Source organism: Octodon degus, unplaced genomic scaffold (assembly GCF_000260255.1).
Source record: "Octodon degus isolate 3935 unplaced genomic scaffold, OctDeg1.0 scaffold00040, whole genome shotgun sequence".
Classification (NCBI taxonomy): Eukaryota; Metazoa; Chordata; class Mammalia; order Rodentia; family Octodontidae; genus Octodon; species Octodon degus.
In genome coordinates this window covers 4403886-4418460 of record NW_004524616.1, presented here as the reverse complement: position 1 = coordinate 4418460, position 14575 = coordinate 4403886, and the positions used below count along the sequence as shown (strand labels likewise).

The 14575-nt window shown below is 43.5% G+C and overlaps 1 protein-coding gene across 5 annotated transcripts in view; it reads left to right on the top strand.

Annotated features, from left to right (window-relative positions):
• The window catches only part of Sh3tc2 (SH3 domain and tetratricopeptide repeats 2), a 74883-nt gene that overhangs the window by 1446 nt on the left and 58862 nt on the right, over nucleotides 1–14575 (top strand). For all 5 annotated transcript variants that reach the window (XR_002821125.1, XM_023715378.1, XM_004631277.2 and 2 more), the window contains exons 2-3: nucleotides 6390–6488; nucleotides 10009–10136. Coding sequence is in view for 4 of the 5 variants with exons in the window: in XM_023715378.1 (XP_023571146.1) it covers nucleotides 6390–6488; nucleotides 10009–10136 (227 nt within the window). In the remaining variant the exon portion in view is untranslated. The remainder of the gene's footprint in view (nucleotides 1–6389; nucleotides 6489–10008; nucleotides 10137–14575) is intronic.

Here is a 14575-nt window from a genome sequence, read left to right as displayed (position 1 = left end):
TTGCTTCTTTTAATGTCTGAGATTTATGAACTTTTCAGACCCTTCCTCTAAATCCTATTGTATTTGTACCTCATGGGAGTGGAATAACAAGGGGTGAGGAGTGCAGGACCTCAGGTCTGGAAGTCAAGGACTTGATCTCTGACTCTGACTCAGTCCCCTACAGTGTCACTAAGGTTAATCACCTGGTCTTTGGGGCCAGAATATCTGGGTTTGATATTGGTCCTTTTACTTGGCTTGAGCCCTTTAACTTCTCTGTGCTTTTGTTTCCTCCTCTGTAGATTTTACAAAAAAATTATGCTTTCTTAATAGGATCGCGGTGAGGTTAAATCTACATGTGAAATGCTTGAAACAGCTTGGCACACAGTTAATTAAGCACAATGAATGTTAAGCCTTGTTTTCATGTTTTTCTGACCCCAGCATGTCATATTCTCTCTCAGAGCTCTATTTTTTTTAACAATTATTTTCTCTTTATTTTTTTTTCATAATTTTATTGAGAAACAAATAGCAATGTGACAGTTTCAAATCAAATTGGTAGGACATTGCATACAGTCTTCCTAGTGGTTATTTGTTGCACAAGATGCAGACATGATGTCCTATTTACAAACACCATTAGAACAAATCCCTCAGAGCTCCATTTGGTCCTCTCTTAAACTTGGGGCTATAAACTGCTGATGGGGTTGCCTCAGGGAACTGTGCTCCTGTCACCTGACCCCAGTGTGCCAAAGACTGCATGCAGAGCCCAATTCTGCAGTACAAAACAAAGGAACCAATATTGAAGACAATGTCACCTAATTATTTTATTCTTTCACCTACACTTGGGTACTGGCAACTGGTGGCCATCAGGATTCACTTTTTCATGAAGAGGTGGTCTTCTGTTTATTTCTGTGGAAGCTTTCCATGCTGTCTGTGTCCTTTGTTGTTGTCCAAGTGTCCCAGATCCTTTTTCATGGGAGCTGATAGCTCTTCCTGTGTGTTCCAGAGAAATGGGATGAAGCCTGAGTGACCTCCTGGAGTGACTCAGTTGTTGTGTGATCTTGGGTTAGTCTTGTACATTCTCAGAGTCGCTGTTCTCATGACTGCAGAGTGGAGGGGGTGAGAGTCTCTAGCAAGTGCAATGTTTGTGTGGCTTAAATGAGACACTTCATCTTAGGGACTTGGCCCAGGCCTCGAAGACACTTTCTGGTAGCTAATACAGAACACATCCACTTCCTTTCTTCCTACTTCCAGACTGCACTGGAGAAATTGTCTATGTGCCTGCTTCCTTGGCTGCTTCTGGCATTGTGTCTTCTTAAGTGGGAGTCAAGAGGGAGGGCCAAACTGAACGCTCTTGAGAGAGGGAGGCAGGATGTGGGAGGGCTCACAGTACCCGGAGGCCAGGGCAGCTGCCTGCCTGGCTCGCCTGCTCGCCGTGGTGCAGCAGTGATGAAGGCTGTCTCTTCCATCCAGGCGAGCTGCATTCTCACTTGGGAACTCTGCCTGTGGTGTATGTGTCTCGTGATGCTTCCCATTTGCTCAGAGAATCTCTCACTTGCACATGGTGAGATGATGGAGTTTTGGTCAATGGCCATCACCTCTGACTTCCCTTTGAGTTTCCTGTCATTGTTTAGTGAGCTGTAATTGCTCACTTTAGGGCATGAAGAAAGTCCTGTGAGAGTTTGTTGGTCACAAAGCTCCTAGACTCCTATCCTGTCTTTAGTGCCTTCTTGAAGGCATTGGTAGAAATTCTTAAATAAAATATGTGGGAAAGATACATTCACTTTCATTGATCTCTAGTGTTCCTAGCTTTCTTTTCAACTGGTTTGATGCCCATAGTCTTTACTATAGTAAGAAGTCAAGGAGAGGGGCTGGTGAGATGGCTCAGTGGTCTAAAGCACCTACTTAGAACAAGCTTAGCAAAGCACAGGGACTGCGGTTCAATCCCCCAGCACCACATGCCAGCGAGCCCCGCCCCCTGGTGGGCTGCGCTGGCCACACACACACACACACACACACACACACACACACACAGATAAATAAATAAATAAAATTAAAAAAAAAAGAAGTCAAGGAGAATGCTGACAACAATGAGCCATGCATCATTTTAACATTTTAAATAAATCATGGAGCATTTTGAACACAGTGGTAATACAGAATAAATCCACCATCTACTTTAGCAGATTTCTGCTTTGTACCATCTTGCTTCAAGAACTTGTTTATTTCTTTTTTTTTTTTTTTTTGTGGAACCAGGGATTGAACTCAGGCCCTTGTGCTTGCCAGGCAAGCACTTATTCTGCTGAGCTATCTCCCCAGCTTGTTTATTTCTTTATCTTACTTTTTGAAGGAAAAAACCCCAAAACATTGCAGCTACAATTAGGGTACTGTGTGTAGCTCATCCCAATCTCACTCCTCTTTCACCAAAATCAATCACTTTTATGACCTCAGTAATTCTGTACTCTGGCTACATGTTCATGCGCTCATAGTCATTTCAAAGCATTGTTTTGGAGACTTTTAAAATTAAAGAAAATGATATCATTATGCAATTTGATTTTTCATCTTCTCAATATTATGATCTGAGATACAGGGCTATGGAGAGATTTAGCGGTAGTTTTAATTTGATATTTGCTCCAGAAAGTAGAACGTGGGTTTCCATCACAAAAATTGCTATGGTATGCTTGTAGGGTCAAAGAAGAAAAAAATCTGTAGGTGGAGAAAGAGAGCATGCGAGATAATTCTCACTGATTTCTTGACTAAGTTGGGCATGGAGGTGGGTGAGTAGAACAGAGAAGCCAAGAGAGGAGAAAAGAAAGCAAATTCTCACTTCCAGAAGTTTCTCTCTGCACGAGTTCTCCTAACCTTAGAGCTTAGAATTCCTTGGTCAGGTGCAGGGCAGCGGAAGTAGCCAGGACTGCACCCAGTGATCTGGATGACCCCTGATTCTTGCTGATCTGCTGTGTGGCCTGGGTGAAATTACCAGTCCCATGTGGGCCTTTGGTTCTTAGCAGTAAAATTAAGAGTCAAACTGAGGGGCTGGGGAGTTGGCTCAGTAGAATAAGCGCTTGCCTGGCAAGCACAAGGGCCTGAGTTCAATCCCTGGTTCTGCCAAAAAAACAAAACCAAGCAATCTCTTGATCCCTCTCAGTTTTCGATAATTATTATCTCCTTCTCACCTTTCTCTCATATTCAGTATCAAGAATTAGTATCTCAATATCAAGAAAATTTCACTTTCCTTACTTTATTTTTAAAATTTTTATTAGCACATCTTTGCAGTACACAGTGAGTACATTTGGGAAGTTGGGACATGAGCATTGCCAGATCGTAAGGATTCTGGCTGGGGGGTTTCTATCCCCCATTCATATCTCCCTGATCCTTCTTTCTCTTGTTCCCCTTTCCATTTGAAAAGATCTCTTTTGCTTTTTATTTGTGTCTTCTGGTTTTCATATATGAGAAACCGTGTGATATTTAAGATTGTGTATCTGGTTTATTTCACTCACAATTATGGTCTCCATTTACCTACAAATGCCCCAACTTTAGTGTGTCTATGGAAAAGTGCTACTTAGTTGTGTGTGTCATACAGGGGAGTCATTTACTTTGCTCCTCCCTGTGCCTCGCTAGGGTCACAGTCCACACGATATACTTACACCCCTGGATTTGTGTTGTCGCTTTGCAGTTGCCCTGTCCCATGTGTCGTGATTCCCATGTGCTTCAGGCCAACCCCAAACACTCACTTTTACCGCATCCTGCCTAGGCTCAAGAACAATCATGTCTTTTTATAAGAATTTCTCATTCATAGACACATGTGCTTGGTGTCACAGCGTGGTGAATTCTCACAAGGTGAAGATGTGATACCATATTGATTTTTGCAGTTGTAACTAACCCATTCTCGCTGAAGTACTTGTTTAGTTCCACGTGGCACCACGTGTTTATCCATTGTAGTGTAAATGGACATTTGGGTGGCTACCAGTGCTTTCTGAATAACTTGGTAGGTGTTTTTCTGATGGACATATGTATGTTACTTTTGGGTGCACACATACGAGTGGAATTGCTGGATTTCAATGGACACACATTTTCAGCTAGAATTGGCACTGTTGGTTTGCCAAAGAGAAAATTTTGTGCTTGTTCGCACTTGCAGCACATAGAATTTCCAGCTGTTCTGTATTCTTTATAAACATTTGTTGTTTTCTTTTTTATTTTAGCTTGTTTGTGCTGTAATGTTTCATTGTGGTTTTAAGTTTTGTTTTCTTGAATTGAACAAGTTTTATATATTTATTGGCTACTTGGATACTGTGTTTGATAAAGCACGCATTTGAGCTTTTAATCCCCTTTTCTAGGGGATTGCTTATCTATTTCTTAAAGATTTTAGCATTCTTTTATGTTCCAGGTTAAGTTCTTTAATGACTGCACACATTGTTAGTGTTTCCTTGTAGTCTCCCACTTGCTCACCACTGTCTTAATTGCATCTTTTGCTTAGCCGAGGTCCTTAAGCTGAATGTATTAGAATTTATTCATAAGTGTTTGGAGAGTAATAATTTTTCCATCCTGCTTAGGAAATCAGTGGCAACTTCAGGCCCTGCATCTATTGCCATCTACTCAAATTCTCCAGGTTTCTAAGTAAACTCAAGCTCCTGGGTTGTGCAAAATATTCTGATTTTTAAGTGATGTTAAGCACTTCAAACTAAAAATTCACAGTGTGGGGAGGGAAAATACCACATAAGTTTGCTTTAGCCTCTGGTCAGATTACCTGCTAAGGAAGGAGTAGGCAGCCTCTCCAAGCCAGGGCCTGGGATCCGCAGCAGGAGCATCACCTGGGAACACATTAGACAAGCAGAACCTTGACTTTTAACTACCAAAGAAGAAGACAAACAGCTGTGCTGCCACCAAAAAAAAAAAAAAAAAAGGTATGGCCACTCTACAAACTACAGAATCGAGGCTCTCTGGACATAAAGCCTATGTACCAAAATTTTTAAAAAGCAACTTTGGCAATTCAGATAGGCAATCAAGGATCGGTACCACTCATTTGGCACAATCCTTCATCTTAAAATAAGTGGGTAAATTAAAAAACTTTCAAGAAGGAGGCAGGTGAAGTGTCTTATCTGAGGTCATTTAGTTTCTGTATGAGAAGATCTGATTTGTTCTCCTTCTCATCTTTCGTGGTTCCCAAGTCCGTGCTTTTTCGCTTCAGTTGTTTCTGGTTCCTGGAGGGCACAACTCCAAATTGGTGCTGTGTTCAGCGGAAGCTCGTTCCTCCCGCTTTCCAGCTAAGCGGCTTAGCTCCCTGCGCTGAACAACAAGCAGCACTTACTGGGCCAGGAACCGTGAGCAGATGGGTCCTCCTCCCTCTTGCCTGTTTGAGCTGACATTTATTTCCTTCTTCCTGTGTGCCACCGCCGAAAGTGCTAACGCTTCCTACCTGAAGGATGGGAAGCATCTCTACTCAGATGTCAAAATCTGCCTAGGCACAATGGAAGCTACACCTCTTGATGACAATATGAGGATTTGGGTGCAGATTAACCAGCATGAGGGCGACTGCTTTGTTTCTGATGTGCTTGCTCCTGGGCCCTGCCGTTAGAGGCACAGGTCCACAGACCTGGCAGGCCTACTCATCTTTGACCACAATTTTTCCAGGAACTGGGAGGATTAATCTTTGAGCAGCTTCATGGTCAAAAGGACAGATTCCAGCAACCAGTGTTAGTGTGCTAAGAAACTGCATTCTCTTGTATTTTGGGAATAATATGAAAGAGGCCCATATTCTAGAACTCTGAAAACTCCCCATACTTTTATATCAAATCCCTCATATTTTGGAGCCACACTCTTGTTTTCAATGTTCTGTCATCAAAATTCCACTGCCCTCAATCTCCCTCTCCAGCCTGAATCTTGGTTTTCTTGTCCTTTTTGCTCCACTTCTGTAGCTGCAAAGACAGGAAATTTTGGAGAGGTAGGAGTGGAGAACAGCAGTCTGGGGTCACTCAAATATGTCAGGGCCCTGACAACTCTGCCCCAGGTATCTCTCCAATGATACTATTCTTCCAAATTCTTCTCTATTCCTCCTGTTATCCAACCATTGAGCTTAAACCTTGTTGTAGACAGATCTGTAAGGCATGTGTAGGCTCCAGCTCCAGCTGTGTTGAGCACCTTTTGTGAACTATACATTGGGACTTGGTTTAGTCCATAGACAGGAATCTACTTCTTTAATAAAAGGGGGACACCCAGGCTGCTGCATAGTTAAGATAGCATGTATGACAGCTCTTTGATAATAGATGGCCACATACTATTCAAAAGGCAATGGTTATAACAATAAGAATTTTTCCATGCTACCAGTCCTGGAAGCTAATTGGCATTTGACGAAAACTTTCAGTCCATGTTTCCAACTTGCTTAAACTCTTACAAATTGTCTTTCATCTCACCTTCTCCAGGTAAAGAAGGTCCTTCCAAGGATCCAACCCTATCCAGTGAACATATATCCTGTTCTGAATTTCGAGGAAAATGTTTCCTGCCACAGAACATGACACCAGGTATCTAAATCCCAGAGATAAGTGCTACTTGAAACACAAACAAACACTTCTCTTAGAATATTTCAGTAACCTCCTTATCTCTCCTATCTGTAGACTCCTCCTCTTTCTCTTTGCATGGTGCCATCACCAAATGGACCTTTGTAAGCTTTAAGCATACTTGCTCGCTTACAAATCTTCCATTATTCTCCATCACCAACAAGGTCAATTTAAATTTTTCCTGGCTATATTCAAAACTTCACAATCTAGCACATATGGAGTTCCTTGTGTGTTTTCTGGGTTAGAGAAACTATATCATCACTAGACTTTAAGATGACTGGATTAATTTTTAAAAACTATGAATTTAATTATTTATCTCAAAGAGTTGGTTATATTTAGTTGGTGCTCAGGAAGTGTTTGGTAGGTACATGAGTGGCTGGATGACTATGTGGTAGTCACATTTATATTCCTTACAGGACTGACATGCTACCCTCCTGTAGTGGGCCCTGAATGATTACTGCCATATAAATGAATGAATAAATGAAAGGTTGAATATGTAGGATGGAGTTGGCTGAGCAGAAAGGTGCTTCTATGATTGTTCAAAAACAGAGAACGATTTGGAAGGCAGTGAGAGAAAGACCTCATTTTTAGTATGTGTCTCATACAAGGTCTCCTTTAGGAGACTTCAATGAAACCCACAGCAAGGAAGTTTTCATTAGAGAAAGCTACATGGGCTGAATTCTGCACCAGAATTCAGAATCCCGAGGACACACGTGTAGCAGTAGTGGGTTCTGTTGTACAGCAGCACTGGCCATTCTGAGCACAAATCACATGCCCAACGATCTCTTGTTTCTCTCCCCCTTGCCTGCCCCCCATCCTTGTGGGGGCACCGACGTCCTCATTAACAGGTGTGAGACAGAGACCCAAAGGTGGAAATGACCTAAGGGCCCCCCGGGTAATACGTGATGAGCTAGGAAGGGGTTGGGACCTTATTTGTAGCAACCACGAACCATTAAAGACAGGCTTTTATCCTCCAAGATTATACTTCTCCCTGGGATACAAAATACAGATTTGTGAGAAAGAGCCACATTTTGAATTTTTAAAGTCCATAAGCCATCTAGACAGATAGGGTATAACTGTCATGCTAGGATCTTTCTATTCTCAGTTTCAAATTCTGTCAGAATGCTTGGTTGATAATGAGAAAAATCTTACCCTTTGCTTTTTGATTATTGTGTCAATCTGCTTATCATCTGTCAGCTTGGGACAGCCCAGAAAAAAACCTGAATTACCATCTGTTGTTTCATGAACGCAGAAGAGTCAGCATTTTCACTTTATTAATGCATGAGAGCCGATGAACAAGGGATATCTTTAGGTGAAGCTAAGCTGACCACAGGCTGAACTTGTTCCTCTCTCAGCATTTTCTGCGGTGAGGCTGATTCCAGGGAGGTCAGGCTGTGAGGAGGAGAGCCTTAGTACTAATTGCCCATCTTTCTATTGTGCAAAATAGTCAAGAGATAGAGTCAGCTCAATACATTACCCTGGTTACAGGGCTTGCTTCCAGAAGACAACGATATGATGCTCTAACTTCACACTAAAACTCAGGAGAATTTGATTTCCTGCTTCCTCTGGCACTGAACAGGCTGGGTACCCAAGATTATAGCTACACACACAGAGGCTCTGCTCTGAGCAGCCATCTCACTGGTTGGGACCACCAAAGCAGTTTGCTTGTTTACACCAGGTCTGTTGGGTTTTGTATATGTGAATTCATAGGAATAGAGATGTGACTCACGCCATCGGCACTGCCCATCAGCAGAGATTATTCCACTATCAGCAGAGACTATTGCAAGACAGATTCTGAGAGGAGCTGGATCAGGTTTAGAAGGACGGAAAAATTGAGTTTGGCAGACAGAAATCACAGAGCAGTTATCTTCAGGGTCATGATCCGCTGAGCGCAGTCCCAAGCAGTCTGGGGGAGGGGATGGTGCAGGGCCCAACAGCTAATGCTTTGTGTGTTTACTGAACACTTCATATGTAGCACACACTGAGTAAAATGTTTATATGCACTTATCACTGAGTAAGTCCTTTAAGCCCTGTAGGCTAAGCCTCAGGAAAGCCATTTTTTATTAGGAAAAGTGAGGAGCAGAGAGATGACGAATTGTTCAGGATGGGATCGTTTCTGAGTGGCAGAGCCAAGACTTGAGCACAGGCCTGACTCCTCCCTGGGTTCTGTGCTTGTGGGGTGCCTCCTGCTGCAGGTCAGCATGCAGTAATGCTGCCAGGTTGGGGCCCGGCAGGTTGCCAGAGATGGGAGAGGGCTGGAAGGGACTGAAACAGGGAAGAATGGAGCAGGAGAAACAGTACCTGCCATGCACACCTGTCCGGTCACTTGAGGGCGCCATATGTGAGCTCATGGGCACCATAGCGATTCTGGGCCCCTAGGTGACAGGCAGGTCTCTTAAAGAGTAGTGTCTGGGTTGCTCTGTGGGCCCTGCCAGGGCCTGTTTCTAACCATTTCAGGAATCTGTGAAAGTCCTGGCTAGCTGGGGCTAGAAGAGGCCTCTCAGTATCATTCCATCCAGTGCCTTCCCTGATCATTGTGTCAGATAATTGTTAACACGACCGCCAGTGTCTAAAGAAGACATATTTGGAGGACAATCCTATATAACGTGAACTCCGCAGTGTGGCATTTTCTGACGCATTCTCTAAAGGCCTCTGCCCTGCACAGCTGCTCTGTAATATTTTCTTGACTCTATATTTCTTATTCATAGCACTTTCTCCATCTGAAATGAGTGTGCTTGTGGAATTAGTTATTGGCCAAGTAGAATTCAAACTCTAGAGGAGCAAAGTGCGCGTCCACCTTGTTCCCTGCTGTAACCTCAGCACCCAAAATGGTTTCTGAACTTGAGGCTCTCAGATGACTGTTTATTAAATAAATGTCCATTCTGAAGAAATTGAAAGCTTTCACATAGCAGACGTTTGTCCCGACAAACATCAACACATGAAGCAGCAGCAAAAGCAGGTTAGTGTTTGATGTTCCTGTGTGTGGCTCAGAGTACAATGTGTGAGTGGGGCACTGGGTCTACTCCCCGCGGGGTGAAAACAACAAAACAAAACGAGGTTAGAGAAAGTATATTTCTGTATGTATAATGCGTAAAATATATCGTTTCTATTATGTACTATATGTTTGAAATATAAATGAATTTTCTTAAATATAGATAAAGTAGTGTTCATTCAAAGCTTTCACAAATCGTCTGGTGGAAACAATATACGTCCTAGTTGGTCAGCATCAAAGCGGAAGTAGCTGATGCCAGTGAACTCCGGACCTTCCCAAGCCCCAGGGGCTCCATCGTTCCTCTCGCTGCACCCAGGGGAGGATGGCAAAGGTGTGCATGGAGGCTCCTTAGGCCCACCCTAGTCTGTGATGACTGAGGATAGCAATTTAGGATTTAGCTAGACATGTGGGGAAACGCCGAGAGTGTTTCTAACACTCCTCTTGCACTGCACGAGCACATGTAGCCAGCTCCTTCTCCCCGCTCTCTCTCAGATCTGACGTTGTCCTTCTGCGTGAAGAGCCGCTCCCGGAGGTGCGTCAATGCGGCGCTGCAGGAAGCTGTGCGCATGCGCCTCTGGGCGCTGGAGAACGAGGACCAGGGCGCTCGCGCGCTGTTCAAGGTGAGCAGTGGGGTTGGCAGCACACGGGTTCTCTGCACCGAGCTTGGAGCTTGTGTCCGCGTGCCGTGGGATTCCTAGCACCTTGGATGGGGCCAGCAACTAAGTAGTCCCTCAAGCAAAGACCGCCTGGCCAGCCCACAAGGCTGAGAGAGGGAAGAATGTGTTGCCTACACCTCCGCCGAGCGAACGGGTGCGGGCTACTGCTTGGCAGGAAGGAGCAGACACTGGGACAACCTGAAGGTGCTGAGTCAGGGAAAACTTGGTCTCAAATTTGCCAGTGTTCATTGCACGGGCTTTGCAAATTACTTAAGCTCTGTAGAATGAAACTCATTATAGCATCTCGTAACAGCACTTTATTCACATGCAGTAATTTTGAATTCTATTTTTGTTACTGTGTGACAATATACATAACATTTTCTGTTATAATTATCTTTAAGTCTGCAGTTTGCTTGTATTTAACTCACTGCCAACAATCCCCCAAACTGTTATATCATCTCAAACTCAAGCTCTGTACCCACTAAACTATAAAGCCCCATAGTCTCCATTTTCTCCAGATTCTGGTAACCAATAAGTATAGATTTTATTCCATTAAACTTTTTTTCGTAGTACCTAGAGCTTCATGCACGCTGGGTAAGTGCTGTATGCCTGAGCCACACCCAGGCCATGTTAATTATTCTTACTGTTCCAAGGAAAGTTCTGTCTCAAGACCCAGCCCTGCCCATTCAGCCCCAAGCCCCTGAGAGGATCAGGAGGTCCCAGCCAGAGCCACGTCAGGAGTTCTGGTTGTTTGGTTCTCACTTGAGCATGATGTTTAACCTCACTCCCTTTTGCATGTCTCAAAGACCATCAGGGCTTTCTCTAGAGGAAACCTGTGGGTGACAGAGGGTTTGTAGAAACACACCCTTGACATCTACCTCCAGGATGGCTGCATGCACGAGGGGTACCTGGTCATCGCTCACCCCAGCCCCACAAGCAACATGGTCCGTGCTGAGGAGAGGTATGGATACCCTCCTGGATGGTGCTCTCTGCTCCTCTGTAGTTGATGGAGACTTCTGGCTTGCTTCCCAGCAGCCCGCACAGCTTGCTGGTGATTTCCTAGGGGATGACGTTCTCTTCAGAGAGCTGGAGAACAAAAATCTGCCCAACTTCTTTGGCTTTGGACAACTGAGAGGTGGACAGATCAGTCATGTCTAATGCTGCTACATCCATTGCTGTGGTCACTGTCAAAGTGACCAGCTAGCCTGGCTAAACTCATACAAAGACCTTGTACCCCAGGCAGACCCCACCTGGTCAGCAGGCATGGATTCTCACAGAGTGGCTTGCACAGGTCCCCTTCTCAAAGGTGACACTGTCAGGATGCTTATAGCAGAAGTTAGTGTCCTGCTTGCAGAAGCAATGGAATTTGAGCATCGCATTTAACCTCACTCCCCTTTTCTGGGTAAGCACTCTATGAGGGGGGGTGTGGCACAGAAGATGAGGTGAAGAAGATGGGGTGCCAGATTGCATCCACTGACCTTGCAGAATTCATTTCTCAGGGGCCTCAGGCTCTCTGGTGATGCCATCACCTGATTTTTGGAGTTTTCTCAATGATTTCACATTGTGACTGTCCCCGAACCTTCATGCCCCATTGGCTTCTTCATAATAAAATACCCAAAATCTGACCCTGCTGCCAGTAGTGGTCCCAGGGTACACCTCATTTGGACTGCATTCATGGGTGGGGTAGTTCTTCCAGCCAATGTCTCTAGGCCAGTGCACCACCAGTGACAGGTTTTCCGCCTTGGCTGCCACCACCATGGCACTCTGGGGTTCTGGGCAGTGGACATGGAGTAGTGGGGCCCTAAAAGTACAGACTGATTAATTGCAGTACTAGAGATTGAACCCAAGGCCTTCATGTTGAGCTACGTCCCAGTCATCTATCTATCTACACTTTTTTTTTTTTTTTTTTTGGAACCGGGGATTGAACTCAGACCCTTGCACTTGCCAGGGAAGTGCTTATTCTACTGAGCCATCTTCCCGGCCCATCTATCTACATTTTTAAAACAAGGTCTTACTAAATTGCTAAGTTTCCCAGGATGTACTAAAACTTGTGATCCTCCTGGAATGCTGGGAGCTTGGTCACGTAGAGATTTGCCAGTCAAAACCCAATAACTGGAGGGCTGGCCAAATAGTTCAGTGGATTAAAGCCCCTGCAAGCAGGGGCAGGGGCTGGGGTTTGATCCCTGGGCCTGCCGTGCTGGATCTGCCCCTGGGGCAAGCTGAGATGGCAATTGAGACTGGGCGTGGTGGCATGCACCTGTAATCCTAGGTCTTGGGAGGCTGTAAACAGGTGGATCACTATGAGTCTGATGTAATGAGACCCTAAACACTGTGTAGACCCTTTCCTAAAAAAAAAAAAAAAAAAAAAAAAAAGAAAAAAGAACTATGTAATTACTAATACATAGTAGGATGAGAGAAGAAAAAAGCAACAAATAAAATGGTTACTTCATTTTTCATTAGGGTAGATAACATCTTTGATTGCTAATCCAGGGAAGAAAGGTATGACCAAATTGTTCACAGTTTAGGAGGTACTATCTAAGAAAACTAAAGGCAGCAGTGGGTAAAATTTATTTCAGTTAGCTGTGGGGGAAGGTGAATATTTCTTTACATTGTTAATTGATAGGTTCTAGCTAATATAGTTTGAATTAATTGTATAAAATGAAAAGCAAAAATTGCTGTGTAGTGTAGCAAAATATGTTTGGTTTTTCATGAGAAGACAATGCGATAGCATCTATCAAGAGCTTTGCATTGTACCTGGGTGGTTGTATACGTTCTATAAATTGTAGCTATGGTTATAAATTTTTATTTTATTACACTTAAGCCCTGGACTCCAGGAATGTGGCATCACTGGATGCTGACTGGTGCAACAGATCTCTTTCATTTGAGTTACCTTGGGCGTGGGCAGGAGCAGGCTCCATTGAGACAGCCGATCCCCTGGGCCATGGCTTGAGCTGTGAGTGTGTGGGGAAGGCTAAGGCCCAAAGGCAGCCGGACTGAAGAGACAGGCAGGGCTCTCCAGATGACTTATTGCAGGGCGCACTGGGTGGCTTTCTTCATCTCCCTGTGTCCTGGTGTTCTTGAATATAACATCATAGTCCTGTCATTTTCATTAGGTTCAACGTAGCATTGATTCTAACATACATCATTATTTTGTGTACCTCTAAGAGAAAAGAAATGTGATTTAGGTGCGAAACATTCTTTTTTGTTATTTATTTTAGAAGTGATTAAAGGTTACAAAAGCATATGTAGATCTAATCTAATCTAATCACACTTTCTTCATAAGATTACTGTGGGAGTTAAATGAGGTATTTCTTAAAAAACTCTAGCAAAGTGGCTGACATGTAGTAAATTATCTGCATAAAATTTTTCTTAGCAGCTGTACCTTCCCTTTAGGACCTGTATCATCCAAAGATTTGTGGCATCCCGGCGTCTGGTAGAGAGGAAGTTCAGATTTGAATTTGCTGAACCAGGGGTTCTTGTTCTGTATCTTTCCATCCTGTCTGTTCCTTAAGGTTCCCTGAGGAAAGGGTCTGGTACCTGCGTTTGATTGCAGAACCTGGTTCTACTCATTACGATTTGACCATTCAACTCTAGGGGCTTGGTCAGGAACAGAGAAAGATGTAGGGAAATCAAGACTGGGCAGTGATTCAGGTCTATTTTTTCATATATGAAAACATCAGCCTTGTGGTCCTCTTGCTTTGCTTGTGCTCATGTAAACTGGAACAAATTTTCTAGTCTGGAGGGCAGGTAGATGTTTATTTTGAGGTGGAAAATGTATACATCTTTGCATTTCTAATTCCATTTTCTGCAGTTACTTATGTCAAAATAATTGAGATGCACAAAGATTTACCTAGAAGGATGTTCATCCCAGTACCATTTAAGACACCAAAAAATGTAAACTGACCCAAAAGTGAAACCACTGGGAAATGACAAAAATTCATTATGTTAATGCATCAGTGGAAAATAAGCAACTACTAACCATAATGTAGACAATATAATGACACAGGAGGTGGTTCACATAGACATAGGTTCACAGTCAGATTTGCTTATAAATTTTTTTCTCTGATTCATCCCTGCTCTCCTATGTACACTTTTTAAAAACATAAAGTGTGTCATCTCCTGCACATAGTTTTATACTCTGGTCTCTTTTTCGTGCTCTTATTTTTCCACTTACCAGTGTTGATTTGGAACCTCTGTCAGGATACAAAGAACTCTTTTATTCTTTTTAAAAATTTGTAATGTTGGGGGCCGGGGAGATGGCTCAGTGGAATAAGCACTTCCCTGGCAAGGGCAAGGACCTGAGTTCAATCCCCAGTTTAAAAAAAAAAAAAAAATGCATTTGAAATGCAGTGGGATCGTGAGATTAAGCTTGATAGTCTAAATTGTTTGATAATAACAATAAG